Here is a 27,956-nt window from a genome sequence, read left to right on the forward strand (position 1 = left end):
TGAGTCAAGCTCCAAAATAAATAAATAAATAAAAAACATGATTGACTTAAAAATGAGCTATTTTTAAAATGACTTTGGGTTCTTTCTAATTTGTCTTCTGGTGTCAGAGTCTTTGTGGGACACAATTTCAAGTTTTTCTTTGCAATCAGGAAGGCTGAAACCTTTCCCCCCCCCCACATAATCCCAGGACTCCAGGAACTGAGGCTTTCAGAAAAGCAACAACTATCCCAAGGCTGCTGATAAAATCATGCAAATTGGCAGCCCTACCCCAACTATGGGAGCAAAGCAGAGTGGAGGGAGTGGCAGGGTGGGGATCCCATCTGCCTGGGTGCATTTTAGGGTTGCTAGGTGCCTTGTTTTCAACTGGAAAGCCTGGACAAAAGGGGACTGGTAGCATGTCCGGTTACCATGAATGGGAGAGGAGGGAGAGGGTGTCAGCATCTCATGGGCCGACAGGCTCTGCATCAGGGGCTGTAGCTCATATCCGAGCCCCAGAACAGAGGGCCCCAGCTGGTGGTGGAGCGGGGGGAGATGGAGAAGATCCAGTAACCTGGAAAGGGGAAGGACAGAAGCGTAGTGATCAAGGAGCCACAGGGGATGGGGAGGGAGAGAGAGAGAGAGGAGCAAACGGGGAGAGACCTTGAGAGAAGAGATAGGGTGCGAAGCTGGGCTCCAGGGGAGAGGCGGGGCAGGGGATCCAATGAGAAATTTGGCAAGCGTAGTCCCAGACCGCCCCTCCCCCCCAAGTAGCAGCCCCAGAGCAGGGGTCAACAACGTGTCCATAGATGGACACAAGTGTCCATGGTAAAAATGCTGAGGTCTGTGGTAATTTTTCAAAAAACTGAATGACTAAATGACATATCCTCTTCCCCCCACAATGTCCGTCACTAAGTACGGTAATTTTGTCAGGCACCCATCGGGCAACATGGTGGTACCGACCCCTGCCCGAGAGGAGCGACCAGGGGGCGGGGAGCGGTGGGGGAGCGTGGTCAAGGGGTGGAGAGAAGCCAGCGACGCAGGGCCCGCAGCGGCGGCGCTGTCAGCCGGGTACTGCCCGGAATAGGGATCGGGCTGCCCTGCCACGTGGGCAGCAAACACCAAGGGGGCTCGCGGGGCGCCCTCGCCGCCGCCACGCCAAAACTGTCCCCGCAGACCCGTCACGGAAGCCCCCGCTCTGCCCCCACCTCTCCTGCGACCGGCGCACGCGCACAGCTGCCTTGCCCGCCCAGACCACGCCCCTCTCCTTCCCGTGAAGGAACATAGACGCATGCGCGTTAACTCCAGAGGGCTGAAAATCCCTCGGCTGCAGGCCCCATGCACATCCACGGGAGGGGGAGGGAGATGAGGGGACTACGCATGCGCATATGGACAGTGCCCAATTTTGTGTAGGTGCTAGGGGCCGTTGAGGCTATCCCGGAGGGAGGGGTTTCCATTACAGGAGCCTGGCTCACGTGATCCAGAGGAGCGGGTGCCTTGTTTGAATCCCCAGCTCGGAGAAGCGGGTGCGCGCTGTAGCGCGCGGGAAGAGCAGGTGAGTGATCCGTGCAACGGACCCAGCACGAGGGGACGGAAGTGGAGCAGCCTCAGTGCCTCTTACTGACCGTTCTCTCCCCTCCCCGCGTAAGTCACCCCCGGCGGGAACAGCCTAGGAGCACGGCGGACAGGGCCTGGGCCACCCGTGCAACAGGTCTGGGCGGGGGAGCAGAGGCAGCCTGGCTAGTAGCGGGTGCGTCAGGGCCAATGTGCCCTGGAGAGCAGGGGCAATGCCCCGCCCTGGCAGCCAGTGCCCCGCCTAGGGAGAGGGATGCCAGCCCACGTAGGGGAGCAGGGCCCTCTGGGGATGGGCAGGGGAGGCGAGTGACAGCCTGCAGTGCCCCATGGGGCAGGGAGGAGACATCCTGGGGACATTGAGGCAGATTACTAAGAGTTAGCTGGGCTATACCAGCGCCTGGGAGGAAACGCTCAGGAGGTGAAATCACACTCAGCTAGTTGTCCCTGCCCAGTGATAGCATATGGTGGGGTGGGACTGCTGGCTGGGCTGTCTCGGTGCCAGTTGGATGGATGAGGGTGCCCTTTCTAGGTTTGTTATTAATGCTGTCTTCCCCCCCTTACCCCCCCCCCCCCCGCTGTGTGGGGAGAACTGTTGACCCTCATGCTGGGGCTTGTGTGTTTTCTTTCCCCTTTGACAGGATGCTGGGTACATGTGGCATGCAACGATGTCACCAAGAGGTTCTAAAGAAGAACAGGGTGTCACTGGCAAAGCAGCTGGTGTTGAAGGAATTGCTGGAGCATCTGATAGAGAAGGACGTTATCACCATAGAAATGATGGAAACTATACAGGTATTCCTCACACTCCTGTTTGGCCTAAGCAGTTTGTATAATTTTGTTTTCTGTGAAATAGTGACATCACCAAACCCGTGTTCATATTAATTTCAGGTTTGCAGTCTGAGCTGGTCTGTGTCCTCCCCTCCCCTGCCCCCAGTACTTTGAAAACTCTGGCTATGTTTTCTCTGTTAAGGAAAAGCATTGTGTCCTAAAATAGTTTAACTAATATTTTAAACTTGAGTTAGCATGTAGCATAGGCAAGAACAAGTCCGTATTTAAATAGGTGTTAGTTGGTTGAGGTCACCTGTAGGACACCCTGTCAGTGATGAGAGGCAGCTGTGTAGAAGCTTAACCAAACAAAAGAAGAGAGAGAACAGAATGCTATTTGCATCCACTTGCCATGTAAATAGCACTAATGTCAGCAGTGGGTGGAGCATAAGTCCTCTCAGGTTTTTCAGGGTCAGAGCCTCTATTTTTAATAGGTCCTGATGAAAGTAGTGGTTTTGACAAAAATAACTAAAACAAAAGTGGATCTTCATGGAGCATGAATCTCATAAATTGGAAAAGGTGAACAAACTCAAGAAAGGTTTGCAGGTTATTTTTAAAACACAGGTCTGATAGTCACTGGTGTGATATCATTGTAATCATATCTCTGTTATAGATGTACAGTGTTATCTTTGCAAGTAACTTCACCTCAACTCAGTTTCCCTAGGATAACATCTGCCTTCAAAAGGGTGCGATAATGCTGAAATACATTCATGTCTTTGATTATACGTTATGTGCTTGTACAGTGGGGCCAATCCTCAGTGTGGCCATTAATTGCTTCTCCAATAAAATTATTAAAAAAAAAAACAATGTTGTGTAGACTGCTTTAAGAAGGTTGGATAGCAAGTGCTCTAATGATTGCAGATAGGTACTAAGAAGGGCAAGGTGCTATTATCCTAGCTAGAGCAGTAGGGACTGATCAGTTGGGACATTCATCTCTTATAAGTAGGGCTGTCAAGCGATTAAAAAAATTAATCGTAATTAATCACACTAGTAAACAGTAACAGAATACCATTTAAATATTGTTGGATGTTTTCTAAATTTTCAAATATATTTTAATTCTAACACAATACAAATTATACAGTGCTACCTTTATTTTTGATTACAAATATCTGCACTGTAAAAAACCAAAAGAAATAGTATTTTTCAATTCACCTAACACAAATACTGTAGTGCAATCTCTTTGTCATGAAAGTGGAACTTACAAATGTAGAATAATGTACAAAAAATAACTGCATTCAAAAATAAAACAATGTAAAACTTTAGAGCGTACAAGTCCACTCAATCCTATTTCTTCAGCCAATCGCTCAGACAAACAAGATCATTTACATTTGCAGGAGATAATGCTGCCCGCTTCTTGTTTACAGTGTCACCTGAAAGTGAGAAAAGGCGTTCTCATGTCACTATTGTAGCCAGCGTTGCAAGATATTTACATGCCAGATGTGCTAAAGATTCATATGTCCCTTAATACTTCAACCACCATTCAAGAGGATATGCTTCCATGCTGATGATAGGTTCTGCTTGATATCAATCCAAAGCAGTGCGGACCGATACATGTTCATTTTCATCATCTGAGTCAGGTGCCATCAGCAGACGATAGATTTTCTGTTTTGGTGGTTTGGGTTCTGTAGTTTCTGCATCAGAGTGTTGCTCTTTTAAGACTTGTGAAACCATGCTCCACACCTCATCCCTCTCAGATTTTGGAAGACACTTCAGATTCTTAAACCTTTGGTCAAGTACTGTAGCTATCTTTAGAAATCTCACATTCGTACTGTCTTTGCATTTTGTCAAGTTTGCAGTGAAAGTGTTCTTAAAATGAACATGTGCTGAGTCATCATCTGAGACTACTATAACATGAAATATGGCAGAATGCAGGTAAAATAGAGCTGGAGACATACAATTCTCCCCAAAGGAGGTCAGTCACAAATTTAATTAATGCATTATTTTTTTTAATGAGCATGTTCTCTGGAATGGTGGCCGAAGCATGAAAGGGCATTTGAATGTTGAGGCTGAGGTGCACGTATGTGTACAGCTAATTTACCTGAACAGTGTAAAAAATGTAGTGCCGTGCACAGAGTCCTTTGGGCATCATTCATAAGGTATGTGGCATAGACCATTCTGATGAACTCCAGTGATAAATTTCCATGACATGGAAGTTTTTTTCTTTTTTAAACCCTAAGAAATTTCATCCAAAAAACTGTTAATGCTCATATAAATGTTCCTTATTACATTTGTCTTTAATTATGCAATCTTATATTATTTCTCAAATACTATGTCATAGTTCTTTTTTCCTACCAGTTTAGATACTTATATATAGCATCTTGTAACATTTTTCTTATTTAACAAGGAAACATTATGCTTATACTAACACATTTTCTGATGGATTTGTATATAAATATATGGGACCTGGAACTGAGTGGTTGGGATATGATAGAAATTGTGTTAGAATGCAGAGTGTGGAATAAAGGAAGAACAGGATAGATACTTTTCAGAGTAACAGCCGTGTTAGTCTGTATTCGCAAAAAGAAAAGGAGGACTTGTGGCACCTTAGAGACTAACCAATTTAATAGAGCATAAGCTTTCGTGAGCTAAGTGAGCTGTAGCTCACGAAAGCTTATGCTCTATTAAATTGGTTAGTCTCTAAGGTGCCACAAGTCCTCCTTTTCTTTTTGCAGGATAGATACTGTACAGGGAAGTGGGGGTAAGAATCATATAGAGGAAAAATATGAAAGATACACAGCCTAGAGGGCATGATGATGGAGCATTTGAGCAGGGAGTTGGACTAGATGACCTCCTAAGGTCCCTTCCAACCCTGATATTCTATGATTCTGTGATCTCAGATGAGGGAAGAGGATTTGAAACTCATTTTGAGGTGTAATTAAAATTAATTCTGGAGGGGTTTTTTGTTCTGGTTTTAATTTTCTTATCTGTGGATCCAGGCTAAGGCTGGGAGCTTCAGCCAAAATGTAGAGTTACTCAATCTGCTGCCCAAGAGGGGCCCCACAGCCTTCTCAGCCTTCTGTGAAGCTCTGCGAGAAACCAAACAGCAGCACCTGGAGGAAATGCTCTTGAATGCCATACCCAGCCTGAGCAATGGGATTTCAAGGGTAAGAGAGGGCTACAAAATCGGGAGAATGGAACTTATTTGGGAATAGATGTGATCATGAAGGGCGGGTGTACCTTGAATGTAAACAAAAGAAATTTTTGGCTTTTGGGGGTGAGAAGAGATTGGGGGAGAACCTGAGTGTAATAAGTGATAAGCAAAGGGTTGTGGGGATATTATACTGTGAATTGGGCTCATATACTGTGAAGAAGTATAAAGGCCTGAAAAGGTTTGTTGTGGTGCTCTTTTACATTAAAGTTTGGGTACTGTCTAAGGGTGGAAGATTCTCTGACTAGAGAGCTGGTGAAAGTGAGTTGTTAAGAGGGGAAGGGATTTTGTTCTTGCTTTTTTATTTACAGTGGCTAATGTTGGAATAAAGGAAGCCTTTGTTAAAGATTCAGTACCATTACCATATTAACTATGGTGATCTCTCAATAAGCACTTTATACCTGGGAAAGACCAGATTTTACGATCCTGATTGTTAAAAACAAGCAGAAAAATCCTTTTGGTAAAAATACAACACTTCCCAGGCATTTTTTATACCTCATAAAGAGGCAAGGGCAGGGGGAAGCACCAGCACAATTTAAAAAAACCCTTTGAAAGTAGCCTAAAAGAGGGGAATGGTGGGGGAGGAGGAGGTTGAGTGGGGCATATAGCTGAGAATAAAGATGAATCCAGAGAGGGCACCCTGAATGTGCGGAGGGGGAACTCTACAGGGGGATTCAGATGGGATTATGTGAGCATGGAGAAGAAGAGATCTTGTGTTTAAAGAAAACATAGCCTAATCCTCTTGAATCACGCATTCCTTGTGACTGAGATCTGGATCAGAGTTGGTGATCTAAAGGTTTAAAGTTTTATATTCAATTCCTCAATCCCTACAGTTCTGTACTGGAAAGATTAACAGGAATCTTCGACTGGTGACTTCATGGATTTCTATAATCTCTTGCAGCCGGGCCAAGGTTACGAGTCAAGTGTCCCGTTCCCAGTTCGTGAATCCTGCTTCTCACCAAAGAGACCATGCCGGATTCGTGGTGAGTAATCCAAGGCATAGTGAAGGTTGAATTGGCCATTTCTTCAAGGGGCAAAATGGACTACTACTTGCTCTCCTTCCCCGAAATACTGCACACCATTTTGCTTAGCCCAGAAATCTGGAAGTTCCAATGGTAACACACACTTTTCACCAAGAATGTCTTGAGACGTGGGATATTAGAAATATACTTTGTTAGATTAGCTTTTTTGAGTTTGTTGCTGGAGGAAGAATTTAGTTGAGAAATGACTGTGACCCTAGTGGAAGAGACAGCAAATCAGTTTCTAATTAGCTTTCATCATGGTTCATACAATCATAGAAGTAACTGCATTATGTAAGCAAAATGTGTGAACTGTAAAATTCTGAGTTTTAAAATTCTTCTTTTTAAGTTTAAGATGTATGAGAAGAGAGGGATAGAATATAGAGAATGAGAGCTTGAGTTAGCACTAGAGATTGAGAGGATTATATTGTTATCTTAACAGCACCCACAGGTATGGTGAGTGCTTTTACAAAACAAAAGAAAGGCACAGCCACACAGTCCCAATGAGTTTACAATCTAATTTTAGATGTGATTTGACATCTGGGGTTAGCAAACAGTAGAGGGAGGAAGGAAGGATTACGTCAGTAAAGTAAAAGTTACAAATCTATGGCACGTGCATGTTTTACTGATTCGGTTCTGTGGATCATATAATAATGAGTTTTATGTTCTAATAAAAAAAAGGCAGCAAATGAAAATTTTAAATAATTACTAAGACAAACAGAGTTAAATCACAAAAAAAACTTGTGATACTAAAAGAAATGTGATCCCTTTAGTCCCCTTGCTCTAGTCCCCAGCCTCCTTTCTTTATTACCTACATATACCCCATCCTGACTGGATCTGTGTTACTCTTCCATTCTGGGACTTCTCATCCAACCTAAGTGTTCTTGCCTCCACTGGATCCTTGTCCCAGCCAGCATAGAGGAGAGAGAGAGAGAGAGACAGAAAAGGGACAATGATGGGAGTAAAGGTTGGGGAAACAAGTCACACGTCCACCCAAATTAGGCCTAATCAATTTTTTGCCTTTATTCAACAATTTCAGACAGAATTATTGTCACTTATAATGTCTGGATATACCTTTATGCCAAACAAATAATAACAGACAAGACAGAACTAGTAAATGGCCCAAATTACCACATTTTGGGGCACTGGGAAGGTCTTCCACCTTCCATAATAGACATTGCTTTCTCTCATCCCTTGGTCCCATTCTTCAGTTTCTGGTCCAGTGTTTTTCCACTTTAGGTCCATGTTCATTATACATTTCTACGTTACAGATTAATCTTTATCCAGTCGGCTTTTAGCACCGCTCCTCTTTGGATTTTACTCATGTGTAAGCTTCAATTACCCAACTTCTACGTATTTCCTGCTGGTTTTGCAGTTTTTGGATCATGTCCTGGGCCTTTTCAGAAAAAGGAGGGGTTTATTTATCATTACATGTTTGTGTATCTCTTACTTACATCTTTCAACACACACATAACGTGATATTGCTTATAGAAAAAGGGTAAAGGAGATTAGCAATCCTATGTAAAGGAAGAATTGGCAAAATCACACTTATGCTAGCAAGGACTTGGTCTAATCATTTACCTCATCTGTGTTCATTCACTATATAGAATTACAAACTATTAAAAGTATAGGTATCAATACTCTTAATCTTACCATTAACAATTCTTCATTTTGTATTTCATTGTTACGCATCAGTATGTGATTCTGTGCTCCCCTTAATCTTTTGGGAAGGGGGAGTTATGAAAAACATGATGATTCTTTAATGTCAACATTTCTTAACTTAACACTTTTTTTTTTTTTTTTTTTAATTTAAAGTCCAGTTTTGTTTGTGAATCATTGCAAAGAAACTTCATTAGAGTTTTTTCTGTGAGTGCAGTTTTAGTGCATGGATATGTAGTTGCTTTTAATGGTACCCCAACAGACAGGTTCCCTGCTTTCACTTCTGGTGCCCAGCTCCACCTTAGCATGGACCAGTTGCGGGTCCAGGCTACCCCTCCCCTGGCCACCCAGTGTGACAGGTTGGACCCCTTAGGATGCCACCTGATGTGCTGGGATACCACTGAGCCCGCCTGTTATGCCAGCCTTAGGCCATTAAGCCTCCTCCAGCAAACAGACAGGCAGGGCCACACCCCACTGCAGAACAAAACAGACACTGAGATCAGATCTGGGAAGGCTCAGCTTAAGGGACTTGCCCAAGCACTCAGGTGTCCACCTCCCTTCGAGTGCAGACCCAAAGGTATATTAGGAAATCCGCCTCCTCTCTCAATGTAGAGGAAAGTATGCATGTCTCTTCTCTTCTTTTCTCCCCCACCCCGCCCAATTAGAAATGACAGAAACTGAGTTTAATAAGAAACAAAATAAATTTTATTAACTATAAAAGGCAGGTTTTGAGTGGTTAAAGCAATAGCAAACAGAACAAAGTAGATTACTAAGGAAATAAAAACAAACACTTAAACTAAGTTTGTTTCACTAAAGAAATTGGTTACAAATAGTAATTTCTCACCCTAGATATTGTTGCAGGCAGATTACAGAAAGTTTTGAAAGACAAATGCTCTGGTCTCCATCTTGAAACCTCGGTTAGTATTACTCACAAGCTAGATACCCTTCCAGCTTGGGCTCAATATTTCTCCCTCCAGTTCAGTTCTTGCTTTCAGGTCTTTTGCAGTGTTTCTTAGGCTGGGGAGGCAGAGGAGACTCCTAATGATGTCACTCCCTGCCTTATATAGCTCTTGTGTAAGGCGGGAACTCTGTCTTCTAGTGGAAAACCACTGGCATTCCAAAAGGGGAGGAGTATCCAGTACCAGGTGATTCAGACCCATGACTCTGCATGGCTGTGGCAGGCATTGCCTGTAGGCTGTCTCCAGCATCCACAGGAAGACTAATCTCTTTCACAGTCCATTGTCTCTGCTAATGGCCCATTAGCCCTGTCTGGCTTTTCCATTGTTATACCTAAAGGGCTGGTTGGGGGTGACACCCAAAGTCACACATTTGAAATACAGATACATAGTTAATATTCCTACTTCAGATACAGAAATGATACAGGCATACAAATTGGATAATCACATTCAGTAAATCATAACCTTTCCAATGATATGTCACATGAGCCATCTTGCATAGAGTATATATCAGTTATGTCCTATTAGATCATAAACCTATTTTCATAAAGAATATGGAGTGAAACATCATGGGCAGGTCTGGGGCTGAGTGGGTGCCCCCATAGACTGACTCTGTGGATGTTCCAGGGCTGGAGCACCCACAGATTAAAATTAGCAAGTGCTGCTCAGCAGCACCCACTGGCAGCCAAGCTTCCCCCTCCCCCAGCTCCTCTCACCTGCTGGCAGCCCCATTGACCAACTCCTCCCCCTCCCTCCCAGCACCTCCCACCTGCCACAAACAGCTGTTTTGCGGTATGTCGGAAGGTCTGGGAGGGAGAAGTGGGGATGGGGTGTGTTCTGGGGAAGAGGGAAGGCAGAGTGTGGGCAGGGACTTGGGGAAGGGGTCGGGGTGGGGGTGAAGCACTCCCTGGTGAGTGGCAAGTCCCGGCTGGGCGGGTTCCCCAAGTGCCTGCGTGGTGCTAAATAGGCACAGCTTACAGGGAACTTAGCACATCATTTCTTTTTTTTTTTAATCCCTTGCTTAAATGTAAGAATTAAGAACTTTTAATTAAAAAAATAAAAATAAAAACTTCCTTTACATGTCTGAAATTCTAATTGACACACTGCCATCCTGTGTATATCACAAGGAATGTCAAAACAAACTACCACAGTTTTGCCTTAAAAGGTGCAGGTTTTTTCAATGATTATAAAAAGTAAGTTTAAAAAAACCCCAAAACTGGAATTGTTTAAATCGCTTAAGTGCCGTTTTTAGAACTTTGATACCGAAATAACTTGACTGGTATGTATCAGGATTACTGTTGCTTTTTGAAAAAAATTTAACAGAAAAACTGCTCACAGAACTGACAGCAAGCTGGTACAACAGTGACGGCATAGGTGCTAAGCACCCACGGAGAAAAATTTGTTGGTGCTTAGCACCCACCAGCAGTCAAGCTCCCCTCCCTCCACCCCACTCCTGCCCACTGCAGGTCCCTGCTCATCAGCTCCTCCCTCTCTCTCCTGCATGCAGTAGAACAGCTGTTCAGGGGCATGAGGTGCTGGGAGGGAGCAGAAAGAGGCGGGGTGGGGTGGAGCGGGGGCAGGAAGAGGTGGGGCCTTGGGGGAAGGAGTAAAGTGGGGGCGGGGCCTGGGGCTGAGTGGAGATTGAGTACCTTTGGGGAAAATTAGAAACTGGCGCCTGTGAGTGACAGTATGTGACATCACAGAACAACAAAACCTGTGAGTGCGATTCTCTGACCAGACTTGAGCCGGTGTACTACACCGGATTCGGGGCAAGGGAGATAAACATATATAGGAGAGAGAGGCTCAGACAAAATATTTAGCAATTTCCTGAATAGGCGACTTTTGGTAAACCGATGAGAGACTTAGTGTTTTCCTGCAAATTACCACAGTCTGTGTGGTGGGTTTTTTTTTCTTTTCTTTTGCCCACCCAACGCCGCTTGCAAGAAAATACATTTTACCTGTTCCTGCTATTATGGCAGCTGGTTCTGCCATATTATGGGATCCCAGTCCCATTGCAGGTGACTGAAAAGTGACTAAAAATGATCTTTTAGAAGACTGCTTCCTATGTGTATTATTCAGTCGTGTATACTCCTTTTAATAACTACAAAGATTCTACTGCTTTTTTTTCTTCTGCTGCAGAAACAGCATAGCTCAGAAGGAGTGAGCTAGGTTCCCTTTCCTGTTGTGCAGTTCAAATTAATTGAAGTGATACAAAAGCCAATAAAAACCCTGGGTTTGCATGAGTGTCACTGAAGGAATAATTGGTGGTGATGAATGCGGAGGAGAAAGCCCAGTTTGATAAATCAAACTGTGTCCCTTGTCCCCAGTCCAGTTTCCTTTAATGGGTTTGCATGGATGTAACTGATTTGGGACTTGGTAAACAATTCTGTTGATGCACAAGAAGCAATAGGCACCAGTTCCTTTCTCTGAGCAATAGGCACCAGTTCCTTTGTGCAGGGCAAACAGCAGTAAAAGCAGTAATAACTTCTCATTCACATCACAGAGCTGACCCCAAATACCCACAAGGGGCTGACCTACTGGATGAAAGATGAGTGAAAACATCTTACAGTAGAACCACACTTTAACATTAGCTAGTTAACATTTGTGCAGTGCTTTCAGTATGTGAAGCACTGTATACTATGTCTAAGTAACTGTTTCATATTAAATATGTTTTGCAGCCAGATCTTTCGTTTGTTCATTGCTGATTTTTTTTGCATCAAACAGAGCTGATGGAGCATTCCTTGGATAATGGAGATGGTCCTCCTTACGTTCCGGTGAAGCCATGCACCCCAGAATTCTATTATGCTCACCAGCGCTTGGTGAGTACTTGGTGGGGCAGGAACTGAGGTGGGATGGTTGGATGAGCTGAAGAAAGAGCACTCCACAAGCAGGCTGGGTGAAGAAAAATGCATTTTTGGGCTGTAAATATATATATAATATTGACACACATGTAACTCAAAGGTGTTACCTGCCATAGTCCACCTCATGCGACTCCCACCAGCAAGAGTCGGAGAAAACCCTAGATCAGTGTCATAATCCTGTGCTACAGACCCATGCCTTCTTGAAACAGCTATTCCAGTCTGTCACTCTTTGTGCCAACATTCACAACTACATGTGCCTGTCAGTCCGTGCATACATCTGTTTCATCTGTGTTGGGACTGACAAACTCTGCTGCTTTCGTTTTGTCTCAGCTGGAAAGGGAGGAGTTGCTCCCTAGATTCACAGGAACTGGATGAGTATTCTGTACAAATCCTATGGGAGAAGCACCTAATCCTCCACGGTGGTCTGTATGTCTCAGTACCTGTCACAGATGATGGAGCCTTCACCCCATGTAGGAAGCAAAATAGAGCATTTCTAGCCCGAGATGGTTTCTCTATCTGTATCTTTGCATCTCTTGTGCCCCAAAGGTCTTGCACACCTCATCACAATAATGGAGTGGATGTGTAGTACCCTGTAACTTTATTTCTTTTCCCACATAGCTGGGTTTATCTATTTCTGCCCTTCTCTGTTAACAGTCATATAAGTTGATATCACAGCCCCGGGGCCTGGCACTTGTGCTCAGCAACATGCATTTCAGCAGTGAGAAGGACCTGGAGTTCCGTTCAGGTGGAGATGTGGATTACACTGCTCTGGAGATGCTTTTCAAGCACCTTGGCTACAGGGTGACTGTCCTGCACGATCAAACTGTGCCGGTGAGGAGGTTCCTTTGCTGCCTAGAGATTGGGGTTGGGGATTTGTAGCTATTGCATTGGTGTCTTGGGGACAAGCTGAGAGTAAATGGAAGGGAAGGATGGGGCAGAGTAATGGTAAGGGGCGGTGTCCATGAGACACTCTCTCTATTAGGATATGGTCGACAATATGAAAGTGTTTGAGAGCCCCTGTATGGAAGGTCTCAGATTAATGTTTCCACATAAATATTTGTGTTAGAGAATATATGGTCTGTGAAGGATTCAGATCTTTAGGGATGTTACCTTATTACTGTCATACTCTTCAGTAGTAAAGCTGGGGGTTTAACTGCAGCTGTAGTATTTTTTCCTAAGGTTTGTTACACCAACAAGCTTAATTTAATGTTAACAAAGGGCGGGGTTGGTTTTTTGTTCTGGTTAAATAATCCGAAATTCTCTATTTCATTCTGAGGATCTTGTAGAACCTCACAAATATTCACTGATTAAGCCTCACGGTGAGAGTGTAAAGTATTAACCCATTTTGTAGATGGTGAAACTGAAGTGACTTGCACAAAGTCTTGTGGAAGTTAAGGTTAGAGGTTCTCTTAAAACCCAGGTCTTTTGACTTCCAGGCCTATGGTCTTGCCAGTAGACATCAGTCTCCTCAGCAAACTTGTTCTTCATTTGCTAGTTCAGTAGGAGTGTTTTTCCCTCGAGTTGATAGTAAACCAAGTGATGCACACTAAGGGGTGCTGTGCTGCTCCAGAAGCCATTTTCTGGATAACAGATCAAACCCAAGGACCTGTCTATTCATTAAAGATCCATCCATTGTAAACAGTTCTACCACAACAACAATGAGGACACCGGTGGCACCTTAAAGCCTAACAGATTTATTTGGGCATAAGCTTTCATGGGTAAAAAACCCCCACTTCTTCAGATGCATGGAGTGAAAATTACAGATATGTGCCAATATGTTTATGACTGTATCTGTAATTTTCACTCCATGCATCTGAAGAAGTGGGTTTTTTTTACCCATGAACGCTTATGCCCAAATAAATCTGTTAGTCTGTAAGATGCCACCGGACTTCTCGTTGTTTTGGTGGATACAGACTAACACAGCTACCGCTCTGATACTTGGCAGTTCTACCATGTTCATCACTATTAGTATCTAAGTACCTGAGTTACCATGGGCACTTATCCCAAAAGCTGCCCCAGTATCCTTACCAGGCTCTGGCAAATAATATTCTGTCAACCTAAGCTCCCTGTGTAGTAATTGTCTATGAAATTTATTATCTCTCAAATGGCTCTTAACGTAGCTGAATTTCAGAAGTGGTTGAGTGGCTCCTATGTAGAGCCTACAAAACATTTTGGGATCCTTAGGAATGAAAGATACTAAAGAAATAAGGGCATTTTGCTGCTGTTTAAAAGCATTAGAATATTCCTTCCTCCCTATCCTCCCCCTTTAAATTAGGTTTATGGTTCACTTTACTCCTGGGGGAATTCTACACCAAAAAATTAAAAATTCTGTGCAAATAATTTTAAAATTCTGCATATTTTATTTGTGAAAACAACACTATATAATCATGCCAGTTTCAATTATTTTGGTAATTTATTTCAAAATACCTATCGGCAGCTATGTCTGTAACAGTACACAAAAAAATTCCTTTAGGAATAGTGTGTTAAGGAAACCCCTACAACACCCCAGTTCCTGTTTCTCTGCTCCCTCCCCCCAGAGCCCACTAGGGGAGTTAGATACCCACACTCCATCGCCCCACCAGAGCCCAGCTGTGGGGTGTATTCCCCAGGCCAGACATTCATATGCACCCCCTAACCCTCAGAGCCCAGCTGTGGTGCACCCCTAGACCAGACACCCACACCCACTTCCCCCAAGACCCTAGCTGTGAGCCGCCCCCCAGCCCAGACACTTGCACCCCCTCCCCCTCAGAGCCCAGGGATCAAGAGGGAGAAAAAGCCTGATGCTGGATTCTGAGTGGAGTTCTTGTGTGGAGTTTCCTGCATGTCACATGCTTCTTTCAGGGTGTGCTGAGAACTGCAGCTGCCAGGAACCCTCTAGCTCTCTCCCTCTTCCTGACAGTGTCTTTTACTTTCAAGCTGTGCTCCGCTGGGTCCAGCGGCCCCTAGTGGCAGCCAGCAGTTCATTTTTGTGGAGGGCAAGAAAACATTAATTTCTGTGTAAATTCTGCATGCGCAGTGGCACAGAACTGCCCCAGGAGTATCACTTGACTCCTTCCACTCGTTTCCCTTTCTGAAGGGACCACTGAGTATGTTTCTCTCCCTCCAGGAGATGCAGGAGGCATTGCAGATGTTCTCTCAGCTGCCAGCTCACCGAGATGTGGATTCCTGCATTGTGGCCCTACTCTCGCATGGCATCGAGGGTGGGATCTATGGAGTTGATGGCAAGTTACTGCAGGTACCTTCCGACATACTAATCCCTTCCATAGCTTTACGAAGCGGTACTGGGGAGGAGGGATATTGGGGAGGCTGGAAGCACATGTGGAGTGGATGGGAACTGGTGGGGAACTCAATGTAATACTGAGAAGATTGCATGTAAGAAGCGTAAAGGGAAATTATGGGAAGTTATGGGGAGGCACATATGGAAAGAAGGGGGAAGTACTGTGGGGATATGCTTAGCTCTCTTCTTTCTTCTCACAGTTGCAGGAGATTTTCAGGCTCTTTGATAATGCAAACTGCCCAAATCTCCAGAACAAGCCCAAAATGTTCTTTATTCAGGCCTGTCGTGGAGGTGAGTGATGCCAGGGATCATGAGGGCCAGGTACTTGGTACAGCATTAAAGCTGGAGTCTGGATTACGCACATACGCACACATCCTCCCACCCAATTTCCTGTCAACTCTCCTCTTTGCTTCTCTCAGGTGTAAGCAGAACCCACATTCACCTCCCTGCTGCCACAGCCTCTGTTGTTCTGTAAGTGCCTTTCACTCTGCATGGGGTGTGTGCATTGAATCACAGACCCCACAGCACCCTGGGAATGACAAGTTTCATCATGGCATTTCTACTTGGGGCTTTCTCTTGCTGTGCCTGCATGGGGGAATAGGGGCATATAATATTATAATCCTTGTGCAATTTTGAGTGATGCATCTATACTCTCGAGTCTTGTTTGAAATCCTTCTCTCTCTCTCGCTCCCTTTCTTCCCCCCACCCCCCAATGTCCTGAAGCTGTTGTCTCCTCTTTCCCTATCCCGAGCTCCCAGAACTGGGCTCTCCTAATGTCAGAGCCCTTTCCTCTTATCTACCTTCTGGTCCCCAAACCAGTGTGTTCTCTCATTTTTTTTTTTTACATCCATGTGCGGAATGAATTTGTTATGTGCAACAATATGGAGGTGATGTGGGGTGAGGCTGAGGGGTTTGGAGTGTGGGAGGGGGCAGAGGCTTGGGGTGCAGGGGGATGAGGATTCTGGCTGGGGGTGTGGGATCTGGGGGGGTAGGGATGAGGGGCTTGGGGTGCGGGAGGGGGCTCAGGCTGAAGCAGAGGGTTGGGGTGCAGGCTCTGGGGTGGGGCTGGGGATGAGGGGTTTAGGGTGTAGGCTGCCCTGGGGCTGTGGCGGGGAGAGAGGACCCTCCCTCCCCCGCCCTCTCTTGCTGCAGCAGTTTGGGTCCAGGGGAGGGGCACCTCTCTGTGGCAGCTCGGGCGGGGCTGGGCTGGGCTGGACTGGACTGGGCCGGGGGAGTGGCTCCTCTCTCCGGCAGCTCTGGCGGGCCTGGGCTGGGCCGGGCCGGGGAGGGGCTCCTGTCTCTGGCTGCGGCAGTTCTGGCGTGGCCGGGCCGGGGAAGGGGCTCCTCTGCCCGGCAGCTCTGGGCATTTTACAGGAACTTAGCCCCAAACCCTTGTCCATGTCTCTTCCCACCTCTGTCTCCTTCTTTTCCTGAAGTTCTTTCCCTTCTCCATCCATGCACTAAGTCTACTCTTATGGCAGTATGTAGAGTGTATATACACTGCACATACCCGTAGCACGCTTGTAAATAGAGTAGTTGATATGGCACTGCTTAAGTGAGTAGATACCTGCCTGAACCTTAAGATGTAAACCCTGTGTGGCTCTCTAAGCACCCAAGCAATGCCTCCCAGTTTTAGGAGTGTAGTGTCCCACTGCTGTGAAAGGCTGAAGCAGCAGGGAAAGGCTTATGCAATGGGGAGGCAGCTGGGAAAGGCTCTGGCAGCTGGAGCCTTTCCCTTCTGCCTTTCATTGCCAGATGTAGCTACACACCACAGCCTGCTTTTCACAGCTGCAAGTCATCACTCCCAGAGGAATTCATGCATTGCACAGAATTCATGTTATGTGCAGAATTTTTTTCTGCAGGAAATACGTTCTGCCCCAGAAGTGCTGCAGTTCCGCCTTTCACCCACCAGAGGCTGCTGTGGCACCAGAACAGCCAGCAGCATGAATACATCTGGCTGTTCTGGGACCACAGTGGCCTCTGGTGGGGGAAAAATGCAGTACTGCAGCACTTCTGGGGCAGAACATAAGATTTTATGCAGGGCGGGGGGTGGGGGGAGGAATTATGTGCATGCGCATTGGCACAGAATTACCCCAGGAGTAGAAGTTCATCACAGCACTCTGCCCATGGAGCCAGGTTAGGACAGAGTGGGGCACATGGAGCTGCTGGGTGTGTGTGTGTGAGAGAGAGAGAGACTGGGGTTCAGAATGGCTAGTATGGCGGGGTGGGGGATAGACTGGGGCATAGATTCAGGAGCTAGTAGGGTGACAGCCTTGGGCCAGGGGCTGAATGGGAGTGAGGGTGCAAGGCCATATGGGGAGGGGGCTGCAGGGACACATGGGGATGTGGGGAGGAGGCTGCAGACACCCATGGGGGTGGGGAGGTGCCAGGACAGGGGCAGTCGTGCCTGACTGAATGGGAGAGGCTTGGGATCAGCCGGGTCTGCATGGGGGAGGCTCCCCAACTTCCTAACAATCCTTACTCCCCTCCCCCCCCCCAAACCCAAAAAACTGTTCTGTACTTATGCCACCCACACCCAACAACCCTCCAGGTTCACTCCAGGCTCCTACCCTCTCCCTTAGCTCCTCCATTACCTCTGACTCCCCCAAGCCTTTTCACTGCTTCTGACAGGTGAAGGAAATACAGTTCTGTATTGTAATTCAAATGAATTACTCAAAATTCTGTATTAATATGCCTAGTAAGGAATCTATTTGTGTGATTTAAAAAAAAAAAAAAAAAATTTACCAGAATCTCTTTTTTGGTCTGTATTGTTACAGACATACTTGCTGACAGATATTTTGAAATAAATTACCAAAATAATTGAAACTGGCATGATTATATTGTGTTTTTGACAAAATATACAGAATTTAAAAATCTTGTGTGTAGAATTTTAAATTTTTTGGCTTGGAAATTTCCCAGGAATAATATTATATGTACCCCACATGCTGCCACCAGTGTCAACAAGGCCATAGTCTCCTACTGGCCTCATTGCCCCTTTTCCAATCTCCTCTTAATCTTCTAGCTGTCTCTCTTTTCTCTACTGTGCTGTCCCCATCACACTTCTTCATGCTTCTCACTTCTTGGTTCCTTCGTAACTCTAACGTGGCCCTACAGCATGCAGACCCTTCCCAAGTAATATCCTCCTTTTGGCCCTGCTGCTATGATACAATCCAACACAGCCTCTCTTTAGAGCATCTGTTGTACAAGCTGTCTTTCTATCTGTGTCAGTGGCAGTGAAGTCTGAAGATGACTGTTGAAGTCTCTACCCCTCTTCATAGTTGCTTGCAACTGCCTTACAAATTTTCCTTTTGGGCTGAAAGTTCATATCTGGAGGTGGGGGTGTTTAAGCAAAATTAAGTCCACCATTTGAGTTTGGTGAATTTTATTTCAGACCTGGAAAATCTCCCAAATCTCAGAAATAAAAATTTCTAACTGGACCTCAATAGGAATGTTTGGGCAAAAAGGTGTTCAGATCTTTTTTTAAAATGTCATAATAACTTGAAGTTATGCTGTAGTACATGTAGGAACTACATACAGTAAGATTTTAGTGTGATTATAACATTTTCCTGTGTTGTGCCAGCAGATGCTCTCTTGTACAGAAGTGAAAATGAATCTGAGTTACCTGCAAATGTCTTTTTTTTTTTTTTATTTTTTTTATTTTAAAGGAGCTTCTACCCTCTTTTTTTAAATTCTTTCCGATGTATAGGTTTTCCCTTCTAGTGAGAGAATGGTATGGTAGATCTCAAATCAATGAAGGCTATACTCAGAAAGACCTCAAGATTTCTGGAATATGCTGCTCAAACAGTTTCACTTTTGTTTCTACTGCCTGTCCCTCCCTTCTCACATTTATGTCCAAGCTTCTTCTTGTCCAGATTTATTCCACCCCCAACAATCTTCTATTCATTGAACTTTTTGAAACTTTGCACTTTTAGAGAGAGGTAAGGGATTGACTCTGTGTACACAAATTTGCAGAGGGACAGTAGGACTGAGATCTGTTTGTTTGTTTTATTTATTTATTAACATTTTTGCTGTTAACAAGCATGTTGTCTCTGGAGACACACATCCACAGTTTGAGAACTGCAAAACTAAGCATCTCTGATGGTATCCTCTAGAGCGGGGGTCTCAAACATGCGGCATGCGGCCCCTGCAGTTATTTCCTGCAGCCCGCCATAGGCACCAACTCCGTGGGTGCTCTGGAGCACCCACGGGGGAAAAATTAGTGGGTGTTCTGCACCCACAGCAGCCAAGCTCCCCTTCTCCCCCCAGCGCGCCCCATCCCCACTCCTTTGCCTACCTCCCAGCGCTTCCCACTGCCAAACAGCTATTCTCCAGTTATTCTCCACCCTAGAGCAGTCCCTAGAGGCCATTTCAGATTGTCCCAGAAATCCAGGGCAGGATTTTCCCTACCTCAATCCAGATGAAGGAACAGGCTACGAGAGTCCTCTGTCTCTCTTAACCCTAATGCAAGAGGTTAAGAAGAACAATTTTTCTCCTTCCTCCTTGTAACAGTCTTTTATGTACTTGAAAACTGTTATTGTGTCCCCTCTCAGTCCTCTTATCCAGACTAAACAAACCCAGTTTTTTCAGCCTTCCCTCATAGGTCATGTTTTCTAGACCTTCAGTCATTTTTGTTGCTCTTCTCTGGACTTTCTCCAGTGTGTCCACATCTTTCCTGAAATGTGGCCCCCAGAACTGGACACAATAATCCAGTTGAGGCCTAATCAGTGCGGAGTAGAGCAGCTGAATTACTTTTCCTATCTTGCTTACAATACTGCTGCTAATACATCCCAGAATGATGTTTGCTTTGTTTTTGCAACAGTGTTACACTGTTGATTCATATTTAGCTTGTGATCCACTATGACCCCCAGATCCCTTTCTGTAGTACTCCTTCCTAGGCAGTCATTTCCCATTTTGTATGTATGCAACTAATTGTTCCTTCCTAAGTGGAGTACTTTGCATTTGTCCTTATTGAATTTCATCCTATTTACTTCAGACCATTTCTCGTTTGTTCAGATCACTTTGAATTTTAATCCTATCCTCCAAAGCACTTGCAGCCCCTCCCAGGTTGGTATCATCCACAAACTTTACAAGTGTACTCTCTAGGCCATTATCTAAATAATTGATGAGGATATTGACCAGAACCGGACCCAGAACCTATCCCTGTGGGACCCCACTCGTTATGCCCTTTCAGCATGACTTTGAACCACTGATGATTACTCTCTGGGAACAATTTTCCAACCAGTTATGTAGCCACCTTATAGTAGCTCCATCTAGGTTGTATTTCCCTAGTTTGTGTATGAGAAGGTCATGAGAGTATCAAAAGCCTTACTAAAGTCAGGATATACCACATCTACCCCCCCCCCAAAAAGGGGGGGGGGGTTTGTTACCCTGTCAAAGAAAGCTATCAGGTTGGTTTGACATGAGTTCTTGACAAATCCATGTTGACTGTTATATGTCACCTTATTATCTTCTAGGTGTTTGCAAATTGATTGCTTAATTATTTGCTCCATTATCTTTCCGGGTACAGAAGTTAAACTGACTGATCTGTAATTCCCCGAGTTGTCCTTATTTCCCTTTTTATAGATGGGCCCTTTTCCAGTCTTTTGGAATGTCTCCTGTCTTCCATGACTTTTCAAAGATAATTGCTAATGGCTCAGATATCTCCTCAGTCAGCTCCTTGAGTATTCTAGGATGCATTTCATCAGGCCCTGGTGATTTCATGACATCTAACTCGTCTAAGTAATTTTTGACTTGTTCTTTCCCTATTTTAGATTTTAATGCTACCTCATTTTCACTGGCATTCACTATGTTAGACATCCAATCGCCACCAACCTTCTTGGTGAAAACCAAAACAAAGAAGTCCTTAAGAACCTCTGCCATTTCCACATTTTCTGTTATTGTCTTTCCCCCCTCATTGAGTAACGGGTCTGCTCTGTCCTTGGTCTTCCTCTTGCTTCTAATGTATTTGTAGAATGTTTTCTTGTTTCCTTTTATGTCCTTACTAGCCCCTTGTTTTGTGCCTTGGCTTTTCTAATTTTGTCCCTACATACTTGTTGTTTGTTTATATTCACCATTCGTAATTTGACCAAGTTTCCACTTTTTGTAGGACTCTTTTTTGAGTTTTAGATCATTGAAGATCTCCTGGTTAAGCCAGGATGGTCTCTTGCCATACTTCCTATCTTTCCTATGCAGTGAGATATTTTGCTCTTGTGCCCTTAATAATGTCTCTTTGAAAAACTGCCAACTGTCTTCAATTGTTTTTCCCCTTAGACTTGCTTCCCATGGGATTTTACCTACCAACTCCCTGAGTTTGCTACAGTCTGCCTTCTTGAAATCCATTGTCTTTATTGTGCTGTTCTTCCTCCTACCATTCCTTAGAATCATGAACTCTACCATTTCATGATTATCCATAAAAATGTTCAGAGTTCTCAACTAATGCTAACAAATTCTGGAAGGGATATTAAGCATACTTAAGCAAGTTAAAGACCTGCACGAGACCTAATGTATGGGGGACTTTATCTCCTATCAGCCTACTGTGATGTTCTTACACCTTCCTTTTGAAGTAGCTGGAGTTGGCTACTGTCAGAGACAGGACATTGGACTAAATGTAGACTTGAAATTTAGATGAAGGTTTCTAACCATCAGAAGAATGAAGTTCTGGAACAGCATTCCAAGGGAAGCAGTGGGGCAAAAGACGTATCTGGCTTCAAGACTAAACTGATAAGTTTCTGGAGGGGATGATATGATGGGATAGCCTAATTTTGGCAATTAATTGATCTTCAACTATTAGTGGTAGATATGCCCAATGGCCTGTGATGGGATGTTAGATGGGGTGGGATCTGAGTTACTACAGAGAATTCTTTCCTGGGTGTCTGGCTAGTGAGTCTTGCCCACATGCTCAGGGTTTAGCTGGTCACCATATTTGGGGTCGGGAAGGAATTTTCCTCCAGGGCAGATTGGCAGAGGCCCTGGAGGTTTTTCGCCTTCCTCTGCAGCATGGGGCACGGATCACTTGCTGGAGGATTCTCTGCACCTTGAAGTCTTTAAACCACGATTTGAGGACTTCAGTAGCTCAGACATAGGTTACGGGTTTGTTACAGGAGTGGGTGGGTGAGATTCTCTGGCCTGCGTTGTGCAGGAGGTCAGATTAGACCAGGAGCGGGCAAACTTTTTGGCCTGAGGGCCACATTGGGTTTCCGAAATTGTATGGAGGGCCAGTTAGGGAAGGCTGTTTCTCCCCAAACAGCCAGGCGTGACTCGGCCCCCTATCTGATCCCCCCTATCTGATCCCTCCTGCTTCTTGCCCACCGCTGACTCCCCCCCTGCCCCCCATCCAACCCCTCCTCTTATTCCTGACTGCCCCCCGGGACCCCTGCCGCATACAACCACCCCTTCTCCCTGTCCCCTGACCGCCCCTGGAACCCCTGCCCCTGACTGCCCCCTCCACCCCCCCATTCAACCCCCCTGTTCCCTGCTCTTGGACTGCCCCAACCCCAATCCACACCCCTGCCCACTGACCACCACCCCAAACTCCCCTGCCCTCTATTCACCCCCCCACACCCGCTCCCTTACTGTGCTGCCTGGAGCACTGGTGGGTGGAGGTCTACAGCCGCCCCACCCAGAGCACTAGGACAGGCAGCGACGCTGCCCGGCTGGAGCCAGCCACGCCACCGCATAGCACAGGTCAGGCCGGGCTCTGCAGCTTTGCTGCCCCAGGAGCTCACAGCCCTGCCGCCCAGAGCATTGCGCGAGTGGTGCAGTGAGCTGAAGCTGCAGGGAAGGAGGGGACAGGACGGGGGCTAGCCTCCCAGGCCAGGAGCTCAGGGGCTGGGCAGGAGGGTCCCATAGGCTGGATGTGGCCCATGGGCCATAGTTTGCCCACCTCTGGACTAGAGGATCATAATGGTCCCTTCTGACCTTAAAGTCTATGATTCTATGAAATGGATCTTGAGTTTGATTCACTATGGCAATCTCTGTTCCCATGCTCCCCTTCAGGCCTTTTCATTTGAGGACTGAGAGAACTTGTAGTTCAGAACTGAGTCTTCCAGAGAGCACTTAGCGAAAAGCACTGAAGACACAAGGCTTTATATCCTTGAAATGTCTAAGGTAGAAAACATGCAGGAGGGGAAAAAACATTAAAAAGAAAACCAAAATCCCTTCAGTCTTCATATGTTATAAAGAACTAAAAAAAGAACCATTATTTTTTCTTTGCAGGTCCCCTTTAGATGTGTAGGGGGTAGAGGGAAATGCAGAACTCAGATCATCCCTGGTCTGGTCAGACTGAGTCAGTTCATTGCAGCGAGCTGTACGCTAGCACTTTTTGGTATCCCCAGCCATTCATGCAGTATCAAGGCTCTAATTTTTAAATAGTGTTTCTAGTCTTCATGGCTGTATAGAGAATCTGTCCAAAAGTGCAACCAGTGCAGGGATTCCTGATTTTATCTACGGATCGAGAAAACTAATAGGGTTAAATGGGTTCTGTTGGAACTGTTGACATTGTGAACTGCTATTTTAGCAGATGCATCCTGCTATCCTGGGATTGAGGGGAAGATTTAGGATTTGGAGTTGTGTCCAGGGTTTAGAAAGAGTGCTGCAACTTCCCAACACACCCAAATTCTCAGTGATTATAGAGCTATGCTACTGTAATATATAGACATTGAAGAAGAGCTAGTGGTACTGCAGCAGTGATACTAAATTAACGACAATAGTAGTGTGGGCTTAGTCAGCACAATATTAACAAAGTTTCTATTGCTGCCAGTAATCACAGAAGACCACATGTAGAAGGAAAGAGGAGTTTAAATGTTATAGGTAAGGGAAAAGATTTTTCTGTTGAAATTTGAGAAGACACAGATGCAGAAATGCAGGAGTTGTAGAGAAGGTTCTTGTGCTAACAGCTGTGGCGTTGGGTCCTGGACAAAGGAAGCCAGCACTATGGAAGCAGATAGGGCTCAGTGACTGGGGGAATATGAGGAGACTGCACAACAGGTTTGGGAGTAACTTGTTTCCCTGTTGCTGTTTTTTTTCCCCAACCCCTCAGATGAGACAGACCGGGGAGTGGATCAGAGGGATGGGAAAGAGCGCTCTGACTCTCCAGGCTGCGAGGAGAGTGATGCCAACAAAGAGGAGAATCCCAGGCTGCGTTTGCCCACACGTTCTGATATGATCTGTGGCTATGCCTGTCTGAAAGGTATCAGGGAGGGTCCCAGGGAGGTGTCTGTCTCCCTGTCTTTGAGGGTGTTAAAGGTGGTAGCCCTCCTCTGAGCTTCAGCAGTTCCCCTGTGTGTGTCTGCTAGAGACTTCCTTCTCTCGATCTTCCTGTGTTTGTCTGTCTCTTTTTTTCACCATGGACTGATGCACTTTTTATGTTTTCAGGCACAGCAGCCATGAGGAATACCAAGCGTGGATCCTGGTATATTGAGGCTCTCACCTCTGTGTTTGCCGAGGATTCTCAAAACATGCATGTGGCTGACATGTTGGTGAAGGTAAACTGAGACACCCCTCTCCTACATTTGCCTGGTTCTTGCAGTGTCTTGTGCTTCAAGTTGTTAGGCCTGAGCTGCCCACAGAAGAGTGCTCCTGCCCCACACTCTACAGCAGAGGTTCTCAAACTGGGGGGTCTCAAACTGCAGAATGTATTCTGAGGGGACATGAGAAGCTTTAGGAGTGCAGAGGCTGCTGGCCGGGCACCCAGCTCTGAAGGCATCGCCAGCAGCAGCGGAGGGTGGCAATGCCTGGCCAGAAGCTGCCGTTCTCCACTCTGCCTTCAGAGCTGGGCAGCGGTATATACTTCGGTGGTGGTGGTGTGGGGGGGGCATAAACAACTACAAACACACAGAAGGGGGGCTGCAATCAAATAAGTTGGAGGAAAAACTGCTCTGTGGTACCTCCTGCTGTGAATGGCCATGGCAGAGCCTCCTACATCCATTGCTCCTACACCACTATCTATAGAGCCTCCTGCTAGGAGGAACTGAGACAGTTCCCTAGAACTAATTCTCTGTGGATGCCTCTACCTGAGAGCTTTGGACTGGAGTAACTTAACTGCCTGATCTGTTTTTTGGGGCTTGTTTCACTTATACCCCAGGAATGAAGTTTTCCTTAGCTCTGTTTGTTTTGTTTCTCAAACCACCTCCTGTATCTTTCCTCTTTCAGGTGAATAGACTGATCAAGCAGCGAGAAGGCTATGCCCCTGGCACAGAGTTCCACCGATGTAAGGAGATGTCAGAGTACTGTAGCACACTCTGCCAAGACCTTTATCTGTTCCCTGGCTATGTTCCTAGGAACTAACCCTGCTGTTCTTGCTCTGACGGATGTTCTGACAAAGCTTTAATGTGGACAGCCACACCTTTACTGCTGTCAGTCTGGGCATCTGACAGTGCAGCCCACAACAGGAAGTGTCCCTTCAAGATTGGGTGTTCTTCCTGCTTGTGTGACTCTCGCTAACTCCTCTCTGTCTTGGAGAATCTCGCAACTGTTGGTGACCCCCAACTCAGTTCAAGGTTTAAAATCTTAATGTTCCACTGGATTGTCTCACTTTTAGCTGCTGGACCAGGGGGAATCAATGGGGGAATCAGGGCAGTGGTGGCAGCACCTTTTGAATGAAAGGAGACCTGTGGGCATTGGTAGCCAGGAATGTGAAATCAGAATCGGCCTTTCCTTTTTAAATTTTGGAAAACTTGGGTCTGTTTCTGTCAGGGTTCCCTCCCCACTCTGAATGTGGAACTCCAAGTGGTCCTTTCCCTGATTCTTTGCCGCCACCACCAAGTGATTTAACAGTATACCCTCCAAGGGCAAAGAATTTGTGCCTTGGGGAAGTTTTAACCTAAACTGGTAGAAATAAGCTTAGGGGGTCTCTTATTTCTAAAATTTTTTTTTATACTGCTTAACTTGTTATGACTTTTTAAGAAGTTCTCTGCCTGGTTTCCCAAGCAGCAGGGTCTACAACTGTGAAGGACAGGAAGGGATGCCCCTCCCTGAAGTCAGGAGAGACCTTCCTCCCAGTAAAACAGAATCTCTCACCACTGAAAGTCCATGGTGAAGGTTTTCTCTTCATTTCCAGTATATACCCAAATTTGACACACTCATCTGATTTGGTTTGGTTTTTGTGTTTTTTGTTTTGTGTGTTTTTTTTTAAAGTCGTGATATTTTGCCTGTGTTTTCTGTAGCCATAGGAGAATTTCAGATTAGCTGGAAAAGACATTGTGTTGAGATCTAGCTCTGAAGGCAAAGGTATGTTTTTATTTTAGAAGTCTAATTCTGTCTTGGAAATATTTTGAATCTGGGAACTCCAGGCTTGTTTCCCTCATGAGTTCCAAATGTGAGTTAGTACACAGTTTTTGTAACATCCACATCTAGTTGCTGTGGTTTTCTGACCATTTAAATACTTCAGCAGGCTTCTGATGAGTCTATAAACTGTACCAGGCTTGTGGATTCCTTGTCTTTTTTGTTTAAGTAACGTATAAATCTTTTTCCTTGCAAAGAGCCTGTCACTGTTTCTTCATCAGTGATTTTCTTTTCTTTTTTAAAAAAAAAAAAGGGGGGGGGGTTGCAGAATTCAGCTTCACTCCTCCCCTCCCCCATAACTTTTGCTCCCCCCAACTATGGGCAGATAGAGATCTTTGCTTGTCCACTGTTCAGTGCCACCACACAGGGCCAGTCAGAGAGAAGAGATGGAGTAGGACACTCCATCTGTTGGAATCTACCTATGCGTTCTCTTTTCCAGTACTGTAATTGTCTCCCACTTCAGGACCTGCCCTGGGGTGTGATCAGGGAGATAGAGGGCGTTTCTGCACCCTCCCTTTGTTGTCCTCTTGTGTGTTTCATGGCAGCCAAAGCCCAGGAGTGCTGGATTAAGGTCTGAATTCCTGAGCCTACTTTTTCCCTACTCCATGGCAGTGTGTTAGCAGCTCTCTCACTTGGATTACTCTGTGTGTGTCTCCTTTTGCCAGGATCTTTCTTATTTTAAAAAAATATTGTAGGGTTTTTTTTATATTTCCGGAGGAAGGCCAGAAGGCTAGGTGTCTGCTTCCTTCTTGCCCTGCCCAGCAGATATGAAGGTCATATTCTTCCAGTTAAAAGGTGTGCTGCACGGTTATACGTCCTACATACAGCAACTGAGGAGCAGAATACCAGTGACCATGTCTGCCAGCTGGCACCTTACCCTGGAGCTCAAGATAGCAACTCAAGGGGTATTTCCTCTCTAGATGAGAAGTTTTTCTCGGAGTGCTCCTTCCTCGGCAGGAATGCATGTCAGTGCGGCATCTCCTCTCTGTTTGGTGAAGGGAACTCCAGTAGAGCTACACCAGGTCTCAATGTCACTGCCACTTTCATATATACTTTTTTTATATGCCTGTATGTACTACCTCTGGATGCCAAAATACAGAGTTCATGTTTGGTTATATCTGTGCCTTGTTTCCTGTCTAGAACACTGCACCTTTTTATTTTTTTTTTAAAACCCCCATAATGGAACTTTGTGTATGGAGAGAATTTTGAATGAGCTTTTGTGCAGCAGTGCCCAGGGACTCTGCTTGGGGGGTTGTGTTCTTGTGCTATTGCCCAGGCATTCTGGTGTAGGGAGTGTGGCCAACTGAGAAATAGTTGGGCTGTGGTATGAGGCAGACTTCCTTACAGCAGTGATCAGCCTGAGTGTGAGTGTGCCTGGTAGGT

General features: G+C 45.5%; 1 protein-coding gene across 4 annotated transcripts; it reads left to right on the forward strand.

Annotated features, from left to right (window-relative positions):
- The first annotated feature begins 1,264 nt into the window (after window positions 1-1,264).
- Window positions 1,265-27,688, forward strand: CASP2 (caspase 2). 4 transcript variants are annotated; one of them, XM_073312411.2, is made up of 11 exons: window positions 1,265-1,531; window positions 2,190-2,340; window positions 5,310-5,477; window positions 6,423-6,504; window positions 11,880-11,974; window positions 12,671-12,847; window positions 15,123-15,251; window positions 15,494-15,584; window positions 24,331-24,480; window positions 24,666-24,775; window positions 25,443-27,688. In XM_073312411.2, exons 2-11 carry the CDS (start codon window positions 2,191-2,193, stop codon window positions 25,575-25,577), a joined length of 1,287 nt encoding a protein of 428 aa, XP_073168512.1. In that variant the 5' UTR covers window positions 1,265-1,531; window position 2,190; the 3' UTR covers window positions 25,578-27,688. The 4 variants fall into 4 exon arrangements, with proteins under 4 accessions (XP_073168512.1, XP_073168532.1, XP_073168541.1 ...); XM_073312422.1 differs by lacking the exon at window positions 1,265-1,531 and adding an exon at window positions 1,548-1,620; XM_073312431.2 differs by lacking the exon at window positions 5,310-5,477.
- Window positions 27,689-27,956: the final 268 nt, after the last annotated feature.

Source organism: Lepidochelys kempii, chromosome 1 (genome assembly GCF_965140285.1).
Source record: "Lepidochelys kempii isolate rLepKem1 chromosome 1, rLepKem1.hap1, whole genome shotgun sequence".
NCBI lineage: Eukaryota > Metazoa > Chordata > Testudines > Cheloniidae > Lepidochelys > Lepidochelys kempii.